Source organism: Xenopus laevis, chromosome 2S (assembly GCF_017654675.1).
Source record: "Xenopus laevis strain J_2021 chromosome 2S, Xenopus_laevis_v10.1, whole genome shotgun sequence".
Taxonomy (NCBI): domain Eukaryota; kingdom Metazoa; phylum Chordata; class Amphibia; order Anura; family Pipidae; genus Xenopus; species Xenopus laevis.
In genome coordinates this window covers 73,163,099-73,186,338 of record NC_054374.1, presented here as the reverse complement: position 1 = coordinate 73,186,338, position 23,240 = coordinate 73,163,099, and the positions used below count along the sequence as shown (strand labels likewise).

Genomic DNA, 23,240 nt, shown 5'->3' with positions numbered 1-23,240 from the left:
CATAGCAATCAGTAGGTAGAGTTTATTGGCTGGCTTGTTAGGAGAAGGAATCCTGTAGGAAAAGTATAACTGGAAAAGGAGTGGCTGTCATGCTGGGAGTGAGTCGAGCAATCAATGGCTGTCTATTACATTTAGTGGCCTATTTATTAACATTGTTTGTCTCCAATGTTAATACATATACCCCCCCAACTTACATTGTCTTTATGCGGGTGCACGTATGTGATATTGTTATTACTACTGATACGTATTTGGCAACTTTACTTTAAGCTTAGTTTGGAAGAAAGTCTGTCATGGTAATTTTGTCTGTTGTGGATACTGCATTATTGTTCTCAAAATGCTGGAAATTGGCCTATAATGCTCCCCATGAGAATTGTACAAATTAAATGTGCCTTTTTGTTCATACTTTTTGGGTTCTAGTCTTCTTTGCAGACAAGAAAGTACATAAAATTGCCCTCTATCCACTGCTTTTATCTCTCCTGCCTATCCTTTTGATGGATTTATTAAAGGGTAAATTGTCATCAGCTACCGCTTCGCACCACTTTGCCACGTGCAAATTTGTTACCACTACGCTAATTCACTAAAATGCAAAGTTGCGCCGAACGCTGGCAACTCTTTGGTAGCGATACTTCTTCAGTGCAAGCATTTCATAGAGAAGATTTGCTAGCATTCGTTTACGCCTAGCGAAAAGTCGGCAGTAATCCTACACTTAGGTCAATTTGAATACAGCAGGTACATTAAAGTTGTATGTACGTCTTTATTAGAATGTGTTGTTGGTGGCCACTTTTTATTACGAATGTCCAAGGAACCTTAATAAAGACAAAAGAGATCATATAATGCCCAAGACATGAGCCCACTGTAAAATGAATGTTCCATGGCCCTCAAATGTCTGGAGAAACTAGATTGAGGAAGATGTAGCTTAACTCTAGCAGTTTGCCTGGTCTGAGGTGGCGAGAAGGAAAGAGGTAACGTTCAGTAAAATCCGCACTTTAGTGACTTTGTGGAGCAACCACTGTTCTCATGAGCAAAAAGTCGCCTGGCGATAGAGTGCGAACGAATGCTAGCGATGGTCTCTTTTGCTAGCGAATTGTCATCTGCTCCTGTTAGTGAATTGCCAATGTCCCTGCGGATGTGATTTCTGGTGAAAAGTCGCTAGCGTTAGCCACTTCGCACTTTAGTAAATCTGCCCCAATGTGATTAAAGACCAAAAAGAACCTGCCAACCCCTCTGACGGTCTGTTTCCCTGTAAAGACCCTTGTTTTGAATAACTCTTTTCAAAATGGTATAACACATTATTTTATTTATTAAATATTAGTAAAAGAAACATGTAGGTGGAAATGCAACTGTGCTGAATTTTCCTTTCCACGAGTGTTGAAAGTGGGGTAATAGACTTGGAAATGATATTTGTAGAAGACTGATATCTTTCTTAAGTGCCCCTGGGCACCCTCCTGTTCTCTAATACACAGCTTGAATTGGTTTTGTTGCTAGTGTTGTATTCTCTAAAATCATGGAAATAACTGTACTATAATGGAATCAATAAATTACATGTTAAACACGTTCCTAGAGCTGAATAATAATGAAAAGCAAATACATTCCTCACTGCCTTGTGTGTTTTTAAAAGCACGTTTCAAACCCAAAACATTTCAAAGGGCTCCTGGTTTGGCAATATACTGTTGTACTTACACAATGTATTCTCCAAAATTATCTGCACAAAATATCAGCTACATACTGTATGTAAATATGTTAGTGAAAGGGAACAAGGAAGCAATCATAGCCCTGTTACTACTCAACAGACAATATTTTACATTCAGAAGGCCCTTGGCAGCATCTGGTTTCCAGAATAACATGTCTTCTTGACAAATAACGCATATTAAACCAGAGAAAGCAGAGGAATTGATCTCTTTGCTCTTCTCTCCACACTGCTTCCACATAATGTTGGTGCCACTATTAAGCAGAATTAACACAGAAAACAAACATCTTTCTAAAGATGCAGTACGATGCCTATTACAGCAGTGTGTAGTGCGATTGGTCAGCTTTTTACAGAAAACATTTTCATCAAACAAAAGGTTACCTCCTAGTTAGGGAAGATATCCATTGCAGGCGGAGATTACATGAAAATATTAAAATAATAATGCAAAATATTGCATTAAAATGCTTCACTGGAGAAGATACATAAAATATACTACAGGAAAAGCACACTTGTATCCCTGAAGAAATAAAAAATATATGCATTAACAGGCTTTTATTAATCTGTATTTTAAGCTTAAAGAAAATGCATGGGGGTAGAGCTCTACATCAGGGGTGTCCAACCTGCGGCCCGAGTACTGCATGCGGCCCAGAATGGATATGAATGCAGCCCAGCTTGAAATGCTCAGTTCCCGAGGAAACGTCATAATAATATAATAATAAGTCTTTTTAATATTCAGGTGTCCCATATTCCAGTGTATAGCTCCATCTGGTTATCCAACTGGTATTGTAGTTCTTTTCTGTGTGCTTTCTTTACTTTTACAAATCAAAAGTGTTTGTGTATTTCATGTATGGCCCCAGACAATTTTACTTTTTCAAATGTGGCTCAGGGAAGCCAAAAGGTTGGACACCCCATGCTCTACATCAGTGATCCCCAACCAGTAGCTCGCGAGCAACATGTTGCTCTCCAACCCCTTGGATGTTGCTCTCTGTGTCCTCAAAGCAGAAGCTTATTTTTGAATTCCAGGCATGGAAGCAAGTTTTAATTGCATAAAAACTAAGTATAGTACCAAGTAGAGCCTCTTATAGGCTGCCAGTCCACATAGGGGCAACCAAAGAGCCAATCACAGCTCTTATTTGGCACCCCAAGGGACTATTTTATGCTTGTGTTGCTCTCCAACTCTTTTTACATTTGAATGTGGCTCACGGGTAAAAAAAGGTTGGGGACCCCTGCTCTACATCAACTCAGCTGTGTCCTTGCAAAAGTATTAAACAAAGGGCCTCCATATTCACAAACTATAATTCTTATAACTTTCACAAAGAACATTGGGCAGTCATGGAACTTTAACAGGAACAGTATATTTATTGAGCAGAAAGGTAATTCCTTCTGCAGGTGTCTGCTCCTAGTGTACCAAATTCCTCAAAAGTTACTCCAAGGAATTACACTAGTATCCCCTGAGTCCTTCCCACTTAGGTCCCAACAATCTGGCGAGTGTCACAGGAGGAACACCATGCTTGGTCTGGAGGTTTGGCCACCTTCTTATATTCATTCAGGATATAGAAAAAAGGCCAGCACAATGAAGCAATATTTTGTGAAATGTAACATTTCAGGAGTACACCTCGATAAAGGGGTGTTCCCCCGAAACATTGCATTTCACAACATGAGAACACAGTGTGTGGACTAGGCTGTTAATTCCATACATCATTATGCTAAATTGAGAAGTCATTTTAAATAATTACATTAAGTTTTACAATTATTGGACCATGCTTGTGATTCTAACTGACAAGAATAGGTAACTATAATTTTCTGCTCTCCGTGTAACCCTGTTCAGACACCACAAGAGAGCACACAACTTAATCATAGACAAGCTTCTATTATGAAAGCAGTTTCCACATAAAACATTTGTAAGATTATATTTCTGTGTCCATCTGATCTTTCTTCTTCGCTTGATAACTTTTTCATATCAGAAAAAGTATGTCTCCACAGAATAAATGTTATGAATAAATGTATGCCTAATCCAAATCGTAGCTTGTTGTTAAAGGCATCCTAAGTGGTTTAAATGACCTGCATCTGCCCCATGGAACTGATATCAGTTTCCTTAGCTGTGAAACATATGTCCACAGCCATTTTGCAGAAAGGACATTATCCAAGGAGCCTGGGACACATTAGCAGCCCTTTCATTGGTAAATACCAGAATGGCACACATCTCAACGTTAACATTTAGTTAGGAAAAATATCAGGGATATTTGTGATAAAAAGCAGCCATCAGACAACTATAATACGGTACTGTATATACAGATGTGATAGGGTGGTGCTAGTAACTGGAGTGAGAGGAGGCAGTGGTGCTTTTGTTCCCAGGTTGGAAGACACAATGAAACCCCCCTTACTCCTGCTGTGCTGTGCCCCAGGATCAGTAGTGTAGATAGCATCATTGTGCTCTTCAACCAAAAAATTGCCTACTACACTACTACCCACCAATACCTCAAAGCAGTGCTGCATCTGGTTATCATTCTTTCATTATTTTTATATCCAAGCTATCCAATCCAAAGCACATTTTTAAGGTGCTCAAGAAAATATTACAAAAATATGATGCCATAACAAGAATGAAACCTATTGATCTGTATAATCTCTCTATTTATGAAACGATCCATCTTTATACTTATTAGTAGCCTATAACTATCACTCTACCTATTATTTGTCTGACTATGGATTATGTTTTAGTAGAGATTATATTTCCAAATGGCAAATAATTTACTAGTAGGTGTAGTAGAGTAATAGAAAACCAAAAGACCCAACAGTCATGACATACATGCTGCCGATTCTGTGTAATTGAATCATTAATTGAGGCTTGTTCCAAATAATAGCAGTGTGGAGTTTAATTCGTGAGTTCATTCATTCTGTGAAAAAAACCGGTGTCAATTACAGCCCTTATTTAAGGAAGGAAGGAAAAATATTGTACATGCCGATTATGGTGTATTTCTCTCTCTGAGTAAAATGAGTCGTTCTAGATATTGTTCAAAAGAACAGCGTACTTTGATTATAAAGTTGATTGGAGAGGGGAAAACATATAAACAAGTGCAGAAAATGATTGGCTGCTCAGCTAAAATGATCTAAAATGCTTTAAAATGGCAACCAAACTTGAAAGATGTGGAAGAAAACTAAAACTACCATTCGAATGGATAGACGAATAGTCAAAATCACAAAGACTGTTACAATTAGAAGATGACGTTGTGAAGCCCAGCTATTGGCTAGAAGCCCCCGCAAAGTCCCATTGTTGAAAAGACGTGCTGAAGAGGTTACGATTTGTCAAAGAACACACTGGCCTAAAGAGAAATGGCACAACATTTTGTGGACTGATGAAAGCAAAATTTTTATTTTTGGGTCTAGGGGCTGCAGACAGTTTGTCAGATGACCCCCAAACACTAAATTTAAGCCACAGTGTTTGGCCTATTTTTGAAGGGATCATGGATCAGTTTTAGACCAACAAGATTGATGTTATGGAGTGGGCAGGCCAATCCCTGGACCTTAATCCAAACGCTAGCAACCAGACTGCTGAAATTGCAGAAATTGAAACTGTAGAACTGCTGAATAAAAAAGCTAAATAATTCAAAATCACAAATAATAAAACAAAATGAAAACCAACTGCAAATTGTCTCAGAATATCAATATACACATCATGGTAAAAGTTTAATTCAAAGGTAATTAATCCCTTTAATGCATCAACGTATCTTATCTGTGCATTTTACTTCCATATTATTTCCTAACTGCTAACACTCATCTACTAATCTAACCCCATTTATGTCTATCAACTATATATGTTTTATACCTATCTGTATGTTACGCATTTCCATTTATCCATCAAATCAACATATTTATTTTGTCCATAGAAAGTTATATTACCAGGCAGAAACATAAAAACATCTAAACTATACAGAATTGGTAAATAAACAGGTCTTACCTGATTTTCTATCCAACAATGAATTCTGTCAGATTCTTTTATGCAATATTTGAAAGTTTATTTCCACCCCTGCAAGCTAAGGAGAAAATACATATATTTCATTGCTGTCAGCTGAACAAAGTCCCAGGGCTTCGAGGCAATGGGGAAAGATAAATCAATAAGTTAAAATGAAGATGGCAGATTGATGTGGAGGATGGAGAGGGCGTGAGATGTGCTTGCTGTGTAACCTTACTAAGGGGGTGTTTAGCTCAATCTGTAGCTTAAATGGATATTTTAAGGGTTAAATGTTATCTCTTTAGAAGCAGGATTTCAGGATTTTTGTCCTAGATCAGACATTTTTTTAGCCAGTGCTTTGCCGAACAAAATAATAGAACTAATGAAGAGACATATCATCCGTTATTATAATGGATCTATAGAAGATCCATATGTCTTGAAATATAGTGGATAGTTTAAGATTCAATATACTTTTATATATAATGCTTGTTGCCAGTGAGGAACTCACCACAAATTTTTTTTTTGCATAATGAAAAATATTTAATTCTAAGCAATTTTCATACACACAAACACAGTTCAACAATCATGGTAGGAGAAAACAGAAATCCACAGAAATCCAAGGGAAAAAAAAACAAGTAACTGTTGCACTCAAAAGACTTATTATTCATCAGTAGGACAATCATGTTACGTTTCAGAAATAATTCCTTTTTCATACATGTCACAGCCCCCCCCCTCCTCTTGGAATGCGGTGTTCTTCTTCCCCCATGCAAAGTGCTTTTTGTTATGACCAAATAACTCAATTTATGTCTCATCAGTCCCAAGCATTTTGTTCCAAAATGACTGTGGCTTGTCTAAATGAGCTTTTGCATACCTCAAGCAACTCTATTTGTGGCGTGAGTGCAGAAAGGGCTTCTTTCTCATCCCCCTGCCATACAGATGTTCTTTGTGCAAATTGCGCTGAATTGTAGAACGATGCACAGATACACCGATACACCATCTGCAGAAAGATGTTCTTGCAGATCTTTGGGTTGTCTGTAACCATTGTCACAATCCTCCGCATATGCCACTCCTGTATTTTTCTTGGCCTGCCAGACCTGGGTTTTACAGCAACTGTCTGTGGCCTTGCATTTTTCTCATTACATTCCTTACAGTTGAAACTGACAGTTTAAATCTCTGAGGTAGCTTTTTGTAGCCTTCTGCTAAACCATGATACTGAACAATCCTTGTTTTCAGATCTCTTGAGAGTTGCTTTGAGGATCCCATGCTGTCCCTCTTCGGAGAGTCAAACAAATAATATCTAACATATAGTAGAACAAAATTCTGTGTGTATATATTTCTGTGGTGCTCAATCTGGAAAACCTTGATGCAAACCTCAGTTTCAATCATCCATGTAATGTAGAAAATCAGATGGCACACACTCTGGCAATCGTGCTAAATATTTGCAATTTATTGAGATCTCCACACAACCTCGGAAACATTGTGTGGAGATCTCAATAAATTGCAAATATTTAGCACGATTGCCAGAGTGTGTGACATCTGATTTTATACATCACCTAAGAGTCAAACAGAAGCTTGCAATTGGCCACCTTAAATACTGTACCTTTTCTCATGATTGGACACACCTGCCTGTGAAGTTTTAACAAGCTAATCCAACCAATTTTGTGTTGCCAGTAATCAGTATTGAGCAGTTACATGCATAGAAATTAGAAAAATTACAAGGGTACCCAAATTTTTGCACAGCCAGTTTTTCACATTTGATTTAATTTCATACAACTACACTAAAACTCTTTGTTCAGAAAAACCCCAGTACTCGGATTTTCCTGGGAAATGAAAGACGTACCACAGTTGTTTTTTTGTTGAAAGTGGAGTAAATTATTATGCAGGCTGAGAGGGGTTCCCAAACTTTTTCATATGACTGTAGATAGTGTGCAATTGCCCTAGGCTATGCCAATGCATACATTCATCAATTTATCTATAGACATCCTTTGTTCAAATAGTTTAGGACTTTTACCATTAAAGTGGACCTGTCACCCAGACACAAAAATCTGTATAATAAAAGTAATTTTCAAATCATTTAAAAATCTCAGCTGTCAATCAAATATTGTCTGCCCATCCTTTATGCCTAGGCATAGAGGCAGGGCAGACAATTACATTCACTTTCCATTCAGCACTTCCAAGATATCACTGCTCTCCCCACATTCCATTTGGGGTCATTGTCTTGTTGAAACATCCATTTTAAGAACATTTCCTCTTCACCATAAGGCAACATGGCCTCTTCAAGTATTTTGATGCATTGAAACTGATCCCTGGTATGTGATAGTCCCACACGAGAAACATCCCCATATCATAATGCTTGCACCACCATGTTTCACGGTCTTCACAGTGTACTGTGTCTTGAATTCAGATTTTTGGGACGTCTGACAAACGGTCTGCGGCCCCTAGATGCAAAAAGAACAATGTGGCTTCTATCAGTCCACAAAATTTTGCGCCATTTCTCTTTAGGCCAGTCAATGTGTTCTTTGGCAAATTGTAACCTCTTCAGCACGTCTTTTTTTTCTAAAAGAATGGGCTTCTTGTCGATAGCTGGACTTCACATAGGCGTCTTCTAATTGTAACATTACTCACAGGTAACTTTAGACCTTCTTTGATCTTCCTGGAGTCTTTGCCATTTTGGCTATTCTTCTATTGATTTTAATTGTGGTTTTCTGTTTTCTTCCACATAATTCAGGTTTGGTTGCCATTTTAAAGAATTTGAGATCATTTTAGCTTTGCAGCCTATCATTTCCTGCACTTCTTTATACGTTTTCCTCTCTCCAGTCAACTTTTTAATCAAAGTACGCTGCTCTTCTGAACAATGTCTGGAACACCAAGAAAGTCTGCACAACATTTGCTGCCTTCCTTCTTTAAATAAGGGCTGTAATTGACACTGTTTTTCACAGAATGAATGACCTCACTAAGTGAACTCCACACTGCTATTATTTGGAACAAGTCTCAATGAATGATTCAGTTAAACAGAATCAGCAGCATGCATGTCATGATGTTTGTTTTCTATTACTCTACTACACCTACTACTAAATTATTTGCCATGTAGAAATAACATTTCTATCAAAAACAATGATCAGGTTAGTGATAGACTGAACACAACTGCATATTGTATCTTGATATTCGTACCAATGTCTGTAAGGGAAAAATGATTTGGTATATAACTTTTTTGCATACCACTTGGCTTGTTGCTTATATTTCAGGGGTGAGCAGTGGTAAAGTATATAATACATGAGGATGTACAATATACAGGATGTACCAGTATAATAAAGGAGTGATTAAAAAAACATACAACTTTTGAAGGTAAAGGCATTCTGGAAACAAAAAATTGATTGTGTGACCCTAGGGGCCTAATTGGCCAATTTGTTTTAAGTTGATTGAGATTTATATGTTTTCACTGAAGCTATAATTCTTTTTTTTGGACATTACAAGGGGAATTATCTTCAATTGGACACTATGGGGCAGATTTTGTCAAGGGTCGAATTGCAAATTCGAAGTAAAAAAATTTGAATTGCGAGCTATTTTTGTGTACTTCGACTAGGGAATAGTCCAAATTTGAATATCGAAATTTATCATGTACGGTCTCTTTAAAACTTTGACGTCAACTATTCTCCATCTAAAACCTGCCAAATTGCTGTTTTAGCATGGGGGGACTCCTAGAACCTATTTGGAGTCAATTGGCGGAAAATACTTTGAATCGAATTCGATCTTACTTTGTTTCAAACAATCGAATACAGCCTATTGCAAAAAAAACAAAAAAAAACCCTTTGATCTTTTTAATACATTTTGGTTGGTCTTTTATTTTATTTAAATTTTGAACTCCCGTGACACACACTTTTTTCTCTCTCTACCTCAATATATCTATATCCCTCTCTCTCTATATATATCTATATCTTTTTGACCCCAAAATTGGTATGCATACCTTGTTTTATTTTCTTTTGTAGGAGAAAATCATAAAGGAACAGTAACACAAAAAAATGAAAGCATTTTATAGGAATGACAATATAATGCAGTGTTGCCTTGCACTGTTAAAATGGATGTGTTTGCTTCACAAACACTACTATAATTTATTAGTGATGGACGAATCTGACCCATCGCTAAATATTTGCAAAAAGGCTAAAATGTGCCAAAATGCATTAAGAAGTCTATAGGTCATTTTTTTGGCGCGTCAAATTTTTTTTTTTTGTCACACAGCTATTTTTTTTCAGCCATTGAAGTCTGAAAGCATAATTTTTGAGGCTTAACGCGGCCAAATAATTTCACTTATCACTAATCGTTTATATAAACAAGCTACTGTGTAGCCATGGGGGCAGCCATTTAACCACAGTATTCACAGTAGATAATACAAGTTCTGAAGAATCCCATTATTTACTGCAGAGCTTATTTGTGATCTGCTGAGTATCTGTGCCTTTTCTCCCTTTTCAGTGGAATGGCTGTCCCCATGGCTACCCAGCAGCTTATTTATATAAACTATTGTAGAGTTTCTAAAGCAAACATCAGTTTTACCAGTGCAGCACAATACAATTTATGTTCATTACGTTAAAGCACTTTAATTTTTTTGGTGTTACTATACCTTTAAATGTATTTAGGAGAACACAGAGACCCACTCTAAACAGACTATTTTTGGATTCCAATCCATAGGTTAACAATCCCTGAACTGACAATAAAACTAACAGTTGGCAACTTAAGGTGACCATACATGGGATGATAGAGGACATCTCCAAATCTTTTCAGTGTAGGCAGCTTATTAGCCCATGTATGGGTCTCACAGACTGCTTTATATCAGAAACGGTTTTAAAAATGTAGGTATGGATCTATGCACTCTGGAAAGCCTTTTTTTGAAATCCCTGCAATATGGATATTTTTAATTTCTTTACCCTTTAAATGGTTTCAAAATATAAAATGTACTGGTAGATTTTTCCCCTCTAACCTCTCAAATTTCACAGACGCAAAAAGAAAAACCAAAAAAACACAATTTATTTGGCATACTGCCTTTATATTTTATTTTAGACACATAAAACAAATTATATCCCTGCAAAGTTAAAAAATTACACAGCCAGCATCTCAAGTCTAGCAATAGGGGCTGCTAAACCATCCTTAAATAGCTTTAAAAAAAATTACCTCGTATTGCTATAGACATACATCCACTGAAAATTTCATATAACACGATTTAAACATCTATTGACAATATAGAAACCAAAAGAAATGTACATCAAAAATTCAATAATTGCAAAGTTTATACAAGGAATCCCCACTTCTAGACAAAGAAAGAAATACTATAAGAAATAAGGAAACGTACTTTATACTCATTTGCTAGGGGGAATTTAAAAAAAATGTTATAATAGTAAACTTTTCAAATGTCACACAGGTCATAAATTACGCAAAAACAAGCTTGAAATTTTTTAAAATGCCCTCAAAGAAAGCAGGTGGTGTCCCTTTTCAAGCAAGCCTGCATTTGGCTACATAATTGCTAACAAATAAGAGTCAGCGTAGGGGAATTAGCCCTCATAAAGGGACACTACTGTAAATGTAATTTCACATATGCATAATCTAGTATTTTGGATAGTACTTCCTAATAAAATGGGTGAGTAACCTTAAAAATATAATTGATGTGTCCAGGTCACTCCCGTTAAATACCATCTCTGAAGAGTATTGATGATTTCATTACCCCCTTTCTGCCCAGTCAGTCATTTCTCACTGATGGACAACACACTGCAAGACAACATGCTTTTCCCATAGTATGGACTGGAATGGGAAAACATTCATTGTTGGTAGATCAACTAACTGCCTTGTCAACAAGATATATTATATGTGCTTGGCAAGGAAAGCAGTCCATGGCAAAAAAACAAAAACAAACAAAATAAATAAGGAAAAAGTGCTTCTCAATTTATGAAAACCAGAACCATGGGACCTGTAAAGCAGAAAGTATACAACATTTGACAGACATTCTACCATTATTTCATGTAAGAGCAAGCCATTCCTAGGAGAGGAAAAGAATACAGACTGAAGTACTAAGTGACCCACTGCAAAGTCACACAACTGCAAATCTGAAAGATAATAAAAAGCATGTTCCTTTCTAACAAAATATTAAAATTGGCGAGAATCAGTTACAAGTAAGATTCGGACAGTAAAAAATGGTCAGTTCTGTGACAATGTAATTTGTAAGATTGTCATTAGCGCAAGTGTTAAGAGTTAAAATGCTTATGCTACAACTATCTACATAGACTAAACCTACCTTGAGACCACTCTGCAAATAAACCCCTAGACAGGCAGGCTGTTGCATTCATAGGTTATGCCAAAGTGCTGGTTTAATGCACCAAAAACACTCTTATGAGCATTGCTACAAGTCTCTCTTCACCTTGATACAATTATCTGAAGGCAAGTCCAACACAAATTCTGGACTATCACCACTGCCACCAATCTCGGGAAACCACAGATTATCCTTCCATTGCAGTTTTCAGCAGTCTGCAGTCTACCTAGATATAATTAAGATCAGTTTAAAGGGAATCCATCATTCGAAACATTTAATGCTTTCTTTAAAACAGTCCTGGAAGTAGGATGCCCCTTACCATGAAAACAATAGCACAAAAAGCCTGCAGGATTAACATTTAAACAATCTGTAATTATGCATACTTTGTAGCCATGTCACATGTACCTCCATTACACAGTATGGTATACAGAGTTCTAATAATGGGCCATTTTCAAGCAGATACTTGCATTACATTTTTTTCCCTTTATACTTTTACACACAAGTCATGGGTTGACTGGGTATAGGAAAAGGTTGTAACTGGACAAGTCTAGAGACCGCATTGAGAACTCAGAAATAATTCAAGAACCCAGAAAAACAAACAACTGCCAGTAAGAATGGAAAAATACAGATTAGAAAAACACATACATTTAGGGGGAAAAAAATCCTAAACATTCACGGCAAGACAGATTCCCTTTAAAAAGTTTAATGAGAGAAAAACTAAAATCTGCAACAGCTACTCAAACCTCAACTGGTACAGTATAAATTTTCCCCAAAACAGTAATCCATGCACACCCCTGCTATTTACTAGGAAAGAAAAAAAAAAGTCAAACCAGTTCACAATAGAATTGCTGCAATACAAACTGTACAGTGTTTTAAAATTTACAAAACACATACCCCCACGTCAACTTAATGCTTACCTTCCCTCCTGCCCACTCATGTCCCTTTAGCCTCAATTTACCAGAACTCAAACAAATAAAAAGAAAACAAATGCATCTGATATTGGAGTCTTAAGAAGGACAAAATCATACTTGCCAAACTGTACAGCTCTCCTCCACTGTAGGTATCCTGGCTCAGTTTTATATCTATATACAAGACCCTTTTAAGAGTCAAGTGGCCAAAGCTAGACACTGCAATAAAGTTGGCTGCATACTGAAGCTCATGGCACGGTTATGGTTTGTTGCTTATTCTGCAAGCCTAGAAATCTGTAAATAGAAAACACTGTTGATGATCGCAGCTAACCCAGAGTGGCTAAAAACACTATTTGTGGTGCGGGTGTAAAGCAGTAGCCTTCTGCAGTTTACAATTATGTAGTGAGGGGTGAAAAGCAATAGCCTTCTGCAGTTTACAGTTATTTGCGATGACTCTGGATTAAGCAATGCATACAAGTTTTTATTTACATATTGCACAAATAGTACTGGTAAAAGGTCTGCATTATTATTCTTTCACTGACCTTCAATATGTCATTAGTATTAACATTTTATACTTGGATTAAGACAGAAATGACTGCAAATTCATGTTAATATTAATTTTGGATGTTTTAGTACTAGTTTGCACTGTATTATATAGGCAATCTACTAATATCAGTCATTGTCTGTCACATAAAATAAATGCTCAGTCTTGCTAGTTAAGAGTGGGGTTTAAGCCTAACTGGGTTTCTAAACCAAACCTTCACTAGTAAATGGTGCGCAACTTGATGCAGTAGCCTAGTGACAATTACTGCAATGTAGCACTAAACATAGTCGTTTAAATATGTGAACCCTACACCTCCATATTTTGTGAATGACAACTCCTAGAAACATCACTCACTTAATGCCAGGACTGAGAAACAGTTTCAAGAGGGAGAAAGCCTCAGCCAAGGTTGCCAAAGAGCTTCCCTGTGGTAAAATTATTATTAATCTAATCATAATGTATCAGGTCTAACAATCATCACTTTAAACCAAACTGGGCAGTTACTCTAGAAATCCTCTGAATGACTACATCCAACAATTTCATTTGGGTGTGATCGGTGGTCACTGAGAATAGAAAGCCTGGCTGTTGTATGCATCAGCAAATCAGAGATTATATCCGGCTGCTCTTCTAATGTGGCCCAATCAATTTATGATCAGTCTAATTAGATAATATACAAATAATTACAGTGGACCAACTAAGGCATGCACCATATAAAAAATTTAGTGTGCATTTACTATATGTTTATAGTGGTCTGTGGAAAGCTTTTTGTGTATGACCAGCTATAATCTTGGTGAATTGAACTGCTGAATAAATCATCACCAATCAACACTGCAAAGCTATCAAGGTCATACAGAGATTCTCATCAAGCTGCAAACATATTACATACAAAAGATTACTACCATAGCACTTTCAGGAGGCCTGGCACTAAAGTGGGTTACCAAGCAGCAATAAAGCCCAAAGCAGCACAATAACCCTCCCGTTCACAACTTCTACTGTCCCAGTGAGGTATATTCTGTGTTTTTGTAAATATGGAGAGAAGTAAAGAAAAAGAAACCGCTGGTCAATCCTGTTGTCATGCTGTAAGAATACGGATAATCAGAGCAGAAAAACAGTGAATGCAACTGAGGTATACAAAAGAAGAAAAAAAAAAAGACAGGGCTTGTTGAAATTAATGGAGTTGCCACATCAAAAAAAACCTGCATGTCTGCAGGTAGTAGAGCACTGTAAAAGTTTGAAGTACCTTTTAGATTTGAGAGAGAGCAAGAAGGATAGCAAAGAGCATATGTAATTCGGTCGGTTTTCATTCATAAAAATGATACTAAGTAAAGGTATAATAGGAAAATTATGTACATGCTGATTATAAGAACACACACTTGCGTTCAGAGGACCAACACGAATATAAAATGCTGGTATAAATTGTGTAGTCTCAGCTGGCCCAAAGCTGCCTAAATCTCTCCCAGTGATGGAGTTGAATTCTTTGCACATGCAGGGCCTGCCCTGCTGGCAATGAATAATTCTATGCCATGGGTTCTAGAATTGTCTAGAGTTCATAGGCTTTACTGGAAGTAACAATCTCCATTTGATAGAAAAAATTCATTAACAGAAAACCATAGTTGTGAGAAAGTGATTTTGAAAATTATATTCCCCACAAATTTGCTGAAAGGAGAAAACATCTACACCATACAACACCCAAAATCCAGGAGGATGCTGAAATCATGTTAGATACTAAAATGCTTTATTGCCATAAAATTGTACCCCACACCCCATCCCTCCGAGTGTAAAAACTTAAACTGCAGCAGCATCGACACAGGCGTCTGTGTGTGTGCTGGCAAAATACTATCATATTGTTTTCCTGGGAAGCAAAAGTGCCTGGGAAAGGAAGAATAATGGCAATCTGCATGTGAAAAGTTATATGGCAGTGCTCGCCACATGGCCCTTATATTAAATCTTAATATTACACATTCATTTTATACAGAAATAAAAACTTACCTTAATTAATATGCAATATAGTGCAATAGATTTGCAGCCTACACTCATAAAAAGTACAAGTTTGCAATGGTTAAGAACCTGACAGACGGCATTACCTGTAAAAACATTAAGAAGGTATTTTACAGTAAGGACTAAACCTCATATAGCGAGTCTATGGCCCCACTCAGATACACTTTTCCATTTAAGTACAGTCGCAAAGCAGCATGTGGAGACAAAAAGCACGTACATTTTTGTTACAACCAAGGATGGAGAAATGCTGGCTTGCAAATTAAAACAATTAACACAAAAAGAGTTGCTTGGAGTAAAATGTTCAGATATCTTTTGAGCTTGAGGTAAATATTCAGTCCAATGCATCAGAAGACAATCCATAAGTTTTTTGATATAACTAAATAAAAATGTCTGCATCTTTCCTCCATTCAAATGCCATCATAAAGAGATTCAGTGCAAAAAGTCCAAAATGTGCTGGTGGGAAGCCAAGAGACAGAATTGGCCCTGAAAATTACAGGGAAGCCTGCTGAACAGAAGATTTCAGGGCTTGGAAAAGAAGTATGAGGAGAGTTTGTGCCAGTTCTCACTGTGCTGTCAGGCAAAGTACATTGTGTGTTGTGTGTCGTGGTGAATCTGAACAGCTTTGGCCAGAGCCTGAGGATCTCGACCATTGCTCTGACCAGATACATGACTTCCTTCAGCACTGTAAGAAAAAAAAAGAAACATTCATCCAAGGTCACATATAAGGCAAGACTATTCACAAGATTTTATTTAAAATAAAATTTAGCACTGTACAATTAAAAAAAAAAACACATACTTATTACATACAGAATGAAGAGACATTTTGGCCATGAGCTTCATTAAGGGCTAGTCCACACGGGGAGATAGGCACGCGTTTGCGGTCGCGGCGACAAAGCGCCGCGCCAGTCGCCGCGACCGGCGCAGGCGACAGTTTTGTATGGGCGCCTATGTAAAAACGCCTGTGCTAACCACACGAGGCGATGCGCTTTTCAACAGTCGCCTGAAAATGCCTCGCCAGGCTTTTTCAGCGACTGTTGAAAAGCGCATCGCCTCGTGTGGTTAGCACAGGCGTTTTTACATAGGCGCCCATACAAAACTGTCGCCTGCGCCGGTCGCGGCGACTGGCGCGGCGCTTTGTCGCCGCAACCGCAAACGCGTGCCTATCTCCCCATGTGGAATAGCCCTAAAGAAAAGCTGAACAGAAGGGGTAGGCTAGAAATTGCATACATTATGTTTTGGGCTTCTGTACCAGCCTAAGGGAACCACAGCCCTTTAGCAGTAAAAACTGCCCCAGTAACTCCCCATCTTCTTTTCTGCTGATTCACTGCACTTGTTCTATGCTGAAGTTACTTACTGAGCTTAGGGACCCATTCACAATATACAGTACACATAGAATATAAATGTTACACTATAAGACATTAGTAATTAATACATATAATTACTACATGGCAGCACAGAAACCAATACAACTAGCATCAGAATTTAATAATCAGCCTTGAAGCATCCGCTTATATTACAGACAAATCATTTTCTGCTTGGTAATTTGCGACAACCCCTAACAGCTGCTCAGAGCCCACTGAGCATGTGAGTGTTGCAAAAACTTAAAAAGATAGTGACTCCCTGTGACAAGTTTGAAGTCCTGGATCATTGATGCTATTGAGAAGCTGAAACTTAAGGCTGGTTCAATAAGTTCAGTATATAAAATATGGGATTCTTAGGCATATGCATGTTTAGGGTTTAGTTCTCCTTTAAAGTAAACTGATGGATACTATAGTTGATAACATTCCACAGGTGCTGCAGATAAATATATCAAAGTGAATATTAAAGGAGAACTCCACACAAACATAAGCTTTTTGAAAAGTAAACAATTTCTAACAACTTTGCAAAATACATCGATTAAAAAATATGCAGACTTTTCATGATTTGTAATGGTTTGGAACAGTTCCCTAAACCTAGCCCCCTGCTGATCTGTCTGACTAATTTTCTGAGCTGACTGACTACTGTTCGTTTGTATCAACAGCCATTTGTCCTCAGCCTGCATCCTCCAAACCCCAAAATTCCCTGCACACAAGATTTCAATAAGGAACGGAACATCATAATGCAATGCATTGTGGGTTATGTAGTTCTTGTACGCTGTCTGTAAGCTGTGGAGAAGTTGTTACAATTTGTAACATCAGTCGTTAGTCCCTCCTTCCCTGCCAGGATTTCAAATGATGCAGAAAGAGAACTGGTAAACAGCTGGATTTCAGCATAGAAAGGGACATTTATGCATACTTTTTAAAGAAACAGGTAACTGTGATGGGTATATTAGGTGTTTGTTTGTTATGTGGGCCTCTTTATCAAATTTTGGTTTGGATGCCGGAGTTCCCCTTTAAGCTTGAAATGCAGTAATTTACATTTCCAGATATTGTGCCTGCCCATGCCCATGTGATAGCCCATGCCTTTGAAGATGCACAATATATCTCATCCTCATCTTATAATTTTCTCTAGTACAGCCAAGATGAGGGAGAAGCACAGATATTAATTTATCTACATACATGTACAGGACATCGTTAATTCCAACAGAGAATAAGAGCCGTACCTGTCATGATCCTTATCCACAAGATGATACCTTGCTCTGAATGCAACCAGTCGAGCATAGTAGGCAGGAGCAGGGATGGAAACAGATCGTGTGCAACGCACATATGTGTGACACAGCTGATAGGTAAGTAGCTGGAGCTCATCAGCAGTGAAGCAGTTGTCATCCCATAGAACCTGGTAATGAGACGGACGACTTGTTCCCTAGAAGTAAAGAGAATTCTTTCAAAATGTAAACCAATATTAATTAATTGTACCAGTACAAAGCTGTTAAATACAGCTGAGCTATACAGCATTCAGTGGATGCCACAGTTACTCAAAACAGTCAGACCAGTAGCACACAGGGAGATTTGACTGCCACATTGCTCTCGGGGAAAATAGAGCTAGTTAATTAATTTCCCAACTTACAGCGTTCATGTGAAATTGAATATGTGCTACTCAAAGTCTTTGTTATTTCCTACTGCTGTTAGTTGGTTATCAGTGACAAATTATCTATTGGGGGCATTTTGACCTCTGTCGAGATCTCAAAAGACTGACCGTATTTATTCAGCAGCTCTCTAGTTTGATATTTCAGTTATATTTCAGCCTTCATACATTACATTTATGCCTAACTATTTTAGAAACATTTTTTTATTTTTCACAGACTATTTACCCAGTTATTTTATACTGAACAATTCCTTAAAGCCGAGACAGATAGTATTGCAGCTTGTTACCATGTATTTCCAGTACCTGGATCCCAGCATGACTACAGAGATAGAAATCAAACTCTGACGGATGTGTTATTGTGCTGTCCACTGTAGTTCCTGCTGGCACATTGCCACTCTTTCCAACCTACAAGAAATGTATGAGTTTGCATTAGGAAAAATAGGATTTTAGGCAAGAAAAAACAAATTTATAGATCGATTGATATAGACTTCAGTTCAGAATACATATTTAGAATTAACAGTGACTTACCCTTTCTGTTTTATCAGCACAAAAAAGCCTTGTATGATGCCTCTTTTGTACAACAATGTAGGTAATTCCAGGCCTGTAATCCTCTTCCAAGCTTATGCAGGCCTTTCGAATTGCCATAAGCTCTGGCCATGCTACCTGAATGGGGTTAGAAAAAAAGGTCATAAATAAAGTTTTTTTTTTTTAAATTTTATAAGAAAGATTTTAGATTGGAATGTCACATCTTGGACTTTAAGTCCATCTGCTGCATCAATTCTTTGCAAATCAGAGGGACAAAGTCCCAGTGTTTCTACACAATTCCAACTGAATGAGCTCAAGTCAAAAAGGGGTTAAGGTGGCCATACACCTTAAGACCGATTTGGCAGCTTTTCTGCCAATGTATGGGGGCTTTCGACGGGTCTTAGATGGATATCAATAGGGGAGGTTTGATTTTTCTGGCGATCGAGGACCACATCATTTAGTTGATGCGGTCCTCACCCAGTCGGTGACCATTCGGTTCATTGTAATCCGAATGTCCGGCCCTAGGGCTGAATGTTTAGATCAACCCTATATTGCCCTGATATTGGTGGGCATATCGGGGAAAGATCCGCTCTTTGTCGACCTCGCCAAACAAGCGGATGTTTTAGTGTATGACTACTTTTATATTTTCCCTTCAAAGTAAAAGGCTGGGCTGTGTGTTCCATTCGGTTCAGCCAGGCATGAAGATTCGTCCAACTACTGAACGGATTTGCATATTTAAAAAAATTAGGTGCTGGGGGGGGGGGAGAAATGATCACTGTGTGTGGTTAATATGTTTACATTTCCTTGTTAGTGTGATGAAAAGTCATGTGATTTGAAGCATTTGGTTCAGCCAGGCATGAGAAATCATTCTAATACTGAACCAAATCCTGCATTCAGTGCATCCCTAGCATTTTTCAATACAAATGAATTATAGGAATTAGCACCAGAATGTTGCAAACATCAGTACAGAATCTCACCTGTTTCATTTGACCTTCAGAAACACCTCCTCTATAGTAGATTATTCTTGTTGGTTTGAAGCGGGTTGACTTGTAAAACTGAATAAGCAGTTCCCGAACCATGTTGCAAAGATCTTGAATAACTTCCTGGCTGTACAGCAACTCTTGGGTTGTCTCTTGGCGTGAGGTCTGAACACGCACAGTGGCACAGTAGCGGCTCGGATGTCCATCCATACTGCCCACTACAGCAGCAATGGAAGGTTTCTTGCCATCCCCAGCAGGGGGGTGTGTTACATCAGCTCCCAAAAATATAACCGGCTGCTGAAACACTGAAGGTCTGCAGTAAAAAAAAAAAAAAAACATTTAAAGAGGTTGTTCACCTTTCAGATAACTTTTAGTATGACTTAGAGATTAAAATGACAATTTGCAATTGGTTTTCATTTTTCTTATTATTTAAGGTTTTTAAGTTATTTAGCTTTTTATTCAGCAGCGCTTCAATTTGCATTTTAAGCAATCTGGTAGCTAGGGTCCAAATTACTCAAGCAACCATGCATTGATTAAAGCACTGCATATCCTGACAGATTATATATATATATATTATATTATATTATATTATATTATATTATATTATATTATATTATATTATATTATATTATATTATATTATATTATATTATATTATATTATATATATTATATATATATATATATATATATATATATATATATTATACTAAAAGTTACCTTAAAGGTGAACCACCCCTTTAAGTACAATAATACAAAGTACAAAAAAGTACAAAACAATCTGAAGATAATTTAAGTAAACACAAATTAAAGTGTTGGAAATAGTTCTTATAGGATTTGACCAAATATTAAGACCACATTAGAAAGACAGCAGTCTGAAAATAATTTCAGATGATGCATTATGTTAGATGAATGAAAAATGTTTTAGCAGTGCAAACAAAAGTAAAGTTAATGTTGGTCACCAATAAACAGATTGAGAGCTGATTAAACATTAAATTATGAAAGATCAATGTATGGTCAAGGGAGGGCTAATTCCCTTTGCAAAAGGCCTCTCTATTCAAAAGCTTTGCTGCTCCCCATACTGGCTGAAACACTATCTGTTTTGGGTTCTCTAGCTAGATACATTTTGTTTTCCTACTTCCATTGGTTGAAGGTAATGTGCCAATATTAGTGTGACCCTGAATATGATAAAAAATTCCCTAAGTATGGACTACCTTCCTTCCTAAAAAGAAGCCACGTCCATCCCAAAAACCCATGTACCTTGAGCCTATTAAACTTCAACAGAAAAACCGTCATAAATAGATAGTAGACACATAGCTAAGACCCTTATATGACAAGACTATTCATTTGAGAAGGTTACAAATGGTTTTTTTTTATAGTCTTACCTTTGGTGAGGCACCAGCACATTATTAATTCCCCCTAGCTTGGCATTGATTTTCAGGCAGAGGTTTGATAGAGTCTGAGGAGACGTCTTGACTACATTTTTCACTTGAACACACTGGGTGGCCATACCAAGTAGTGTATCCCCTACTCGTTTCACCTCCGCTGTAAGTAAAAAAAAAAAAAAAATCCAAAACCATAAATTTCTCTTAATACTACACTTTTAAGTTGCAATTGGCGATGTGCTGAACCCATCATTTTTGGATTCTGTTGCATTTAAAAATCGGTCAAGCAGAGCTTTTAAGTCACATGAAAAGTTGTAAGATTCTGCAGAATACTGAACTGAATTTTGGATTCCATGCATCCCAACTTGAATATAAAATACATATTAGGGATGCACCGAATCCACTATTTTGGATTCGGCCGAACCCCCAAATCCTTTGCGAAAGATTTGGCCGAATACTGAACCGAATCCTAATTTGCATATGCATATTAGGGTTGGGAAGGGGAAACATTTTTTACTTCCTTGTTTTGTGACAAAAAGTCACAATTTCCCTCCCTGCCCTAATTTGCATATGCAAATTAGGATTCATATTCAGTTCAGCCTGCCAGAAGGATTAGGCCGAATCAGAATCCTGCTGAAAAAAGCCAAATCCTGGCTAAATCCCAAACCAAATCCTGGATTCGGTGCATCCCTAATACATATGCAAAAAAACAATTACACAGCCATGAGTACATTTTTTCCCATTTGCTTCATTTAATAGTCATTAATCTCAAAATGACAGTCATTAAGTTTTAAATTCTGTCCGTTCATGGTATTAATCATTAGAACTAGCACACAGTAATCAAGATACCTTAAAAGTATTTTTAAACTCCATGTGCAATTTGGTACTGCCCATAAACACGCTGGCCACCCCATATTATAAACAGATCCTAATAAATAATTATGAGAAATATAATAGAGATTAATTAGCATCTCATGCTATTTCATACCCAACTGAAAGTCTAATAATGTTTTCAAATTTAAATTATAGTTACAATTATTTAATATAACATTTTAGCAGAAGTAATGCAGGGGCAGATTAGACATTTATGCTTGCTTATATGCACTTTAAATACATTGTATTGCTAACATCCACTGGTAACATCTGTTTATACAGAAGCTCTAATATAACTATATAAGAATTTGTCCTTTTCATATGAATTAAACATGTTGCTGCCAAGATAACCCTTATTTGCAGGTACTGGACAGTTCATATACTGTAAATGTAGATAAAATGTCTTCATTTTAAAGAGGGATCTAGCCAAAAGAGACATTACCATAATCTTCCTTGGGTGCTTCGCTTAGCAATTTACATACACTTTGTTTTTAGCAGATTTTGTGATATTAGCACAGAAGTACATAGAGAACATATAAACAGTAAGGGTAGCTGACACCCTTGGCCTTCAAAAAAGTACTTGCCCAATTATCTTACCATAAACCGGGGTCTTGCCAGGCAAAATCACAACGATAAGTTGAAGACCAACATATGTCAACTTTAGATGTTTGAACATTGGCTCCACGCTGTCAGCACCTTGAGCATATTTACAGAAGCAAGGCTGACCTTGAATGGGCATCCCTGCATCTTTTGAGATCTTTCTTAACTGATCAGTGAAACTCCTGTTTTCAAAGAAAAAAAATATTACATGCTAGTAAGTAGCTTAAGACAATTTCTGTAAAGAAAAAAAAAACATGCAAATCCTGGTTCAAATCTCAAATTAGTGCATCTAAGCAGGTGGCTGCTTTTGTGAGGTAAGCACCACTGCCAACTCTATGCAGCCCAAAAATGGTGTCATGCTTGAGAAAGGGGTCACGCCCCGAAACGTTGCATCCGCAATAAATGAACAAGGTTAAACCTGCTAGTAGTACCCACGTTGTGCCGGTGTTTTCTGTGTCTACGTTGCTTTTGAGGTTGCCCAATTCCTCTATCATCGAGCAC

At 37.3% G+C, this 23,240-nt stretch overlaps 1 protein-coding gene across 3 annotated transcripts in view; it reads right to left on the bottom strand.

Annotated features, from left to right (window-relative positions):
- Nucleotides 1-10,653: 10,653 nt before the first annotated feature.
- ago4.S (argonaute 4, RISC catalytic component S homeolog) overlaps nt 10,654-23,240 on the bottom strand; it is a 46,031-nt gene continuing 33,444 nt past the window's right edge. For 2 of the 3 annotated variants that reach the window (XM_041583982.1, XM_041583983.1), the window contains exons 12-18: nt 22,737-22,921; nt 21,267-21,426; nt 19,881-20,196; nt 18,907-19,041; nt 18,682-18,783; nt 17,957-18,156; nt 10,654-16,057 (exon numbers count right to left, since the gene is read on the bottom strand). In XM_041583982.1, the coding sequence (XP_041439916.1) occupies nt 15,949-16,057; nt 17,957-18,156; nt 18,682-18,783; nt 18,907-19,041; nt 19,881-20,196; nt 21,267-21,426; nt 22,737-22,921 (1,207 nt within the window). In that variant the 3' untranslated portion in view covers nt 10,654-15,948. Of the gene's footprint in view, nt 16,058-17,956; nt 18,157-18,665; nt 18,784-18,906; nt 19,042-19,880; nt 20,197-21,266; nt 21,427-22,736; nt 22,922-23,240 lie in introns of those variants that run through there. The other variant, XM_041583984.1, reaches the window with a different exon arrangement.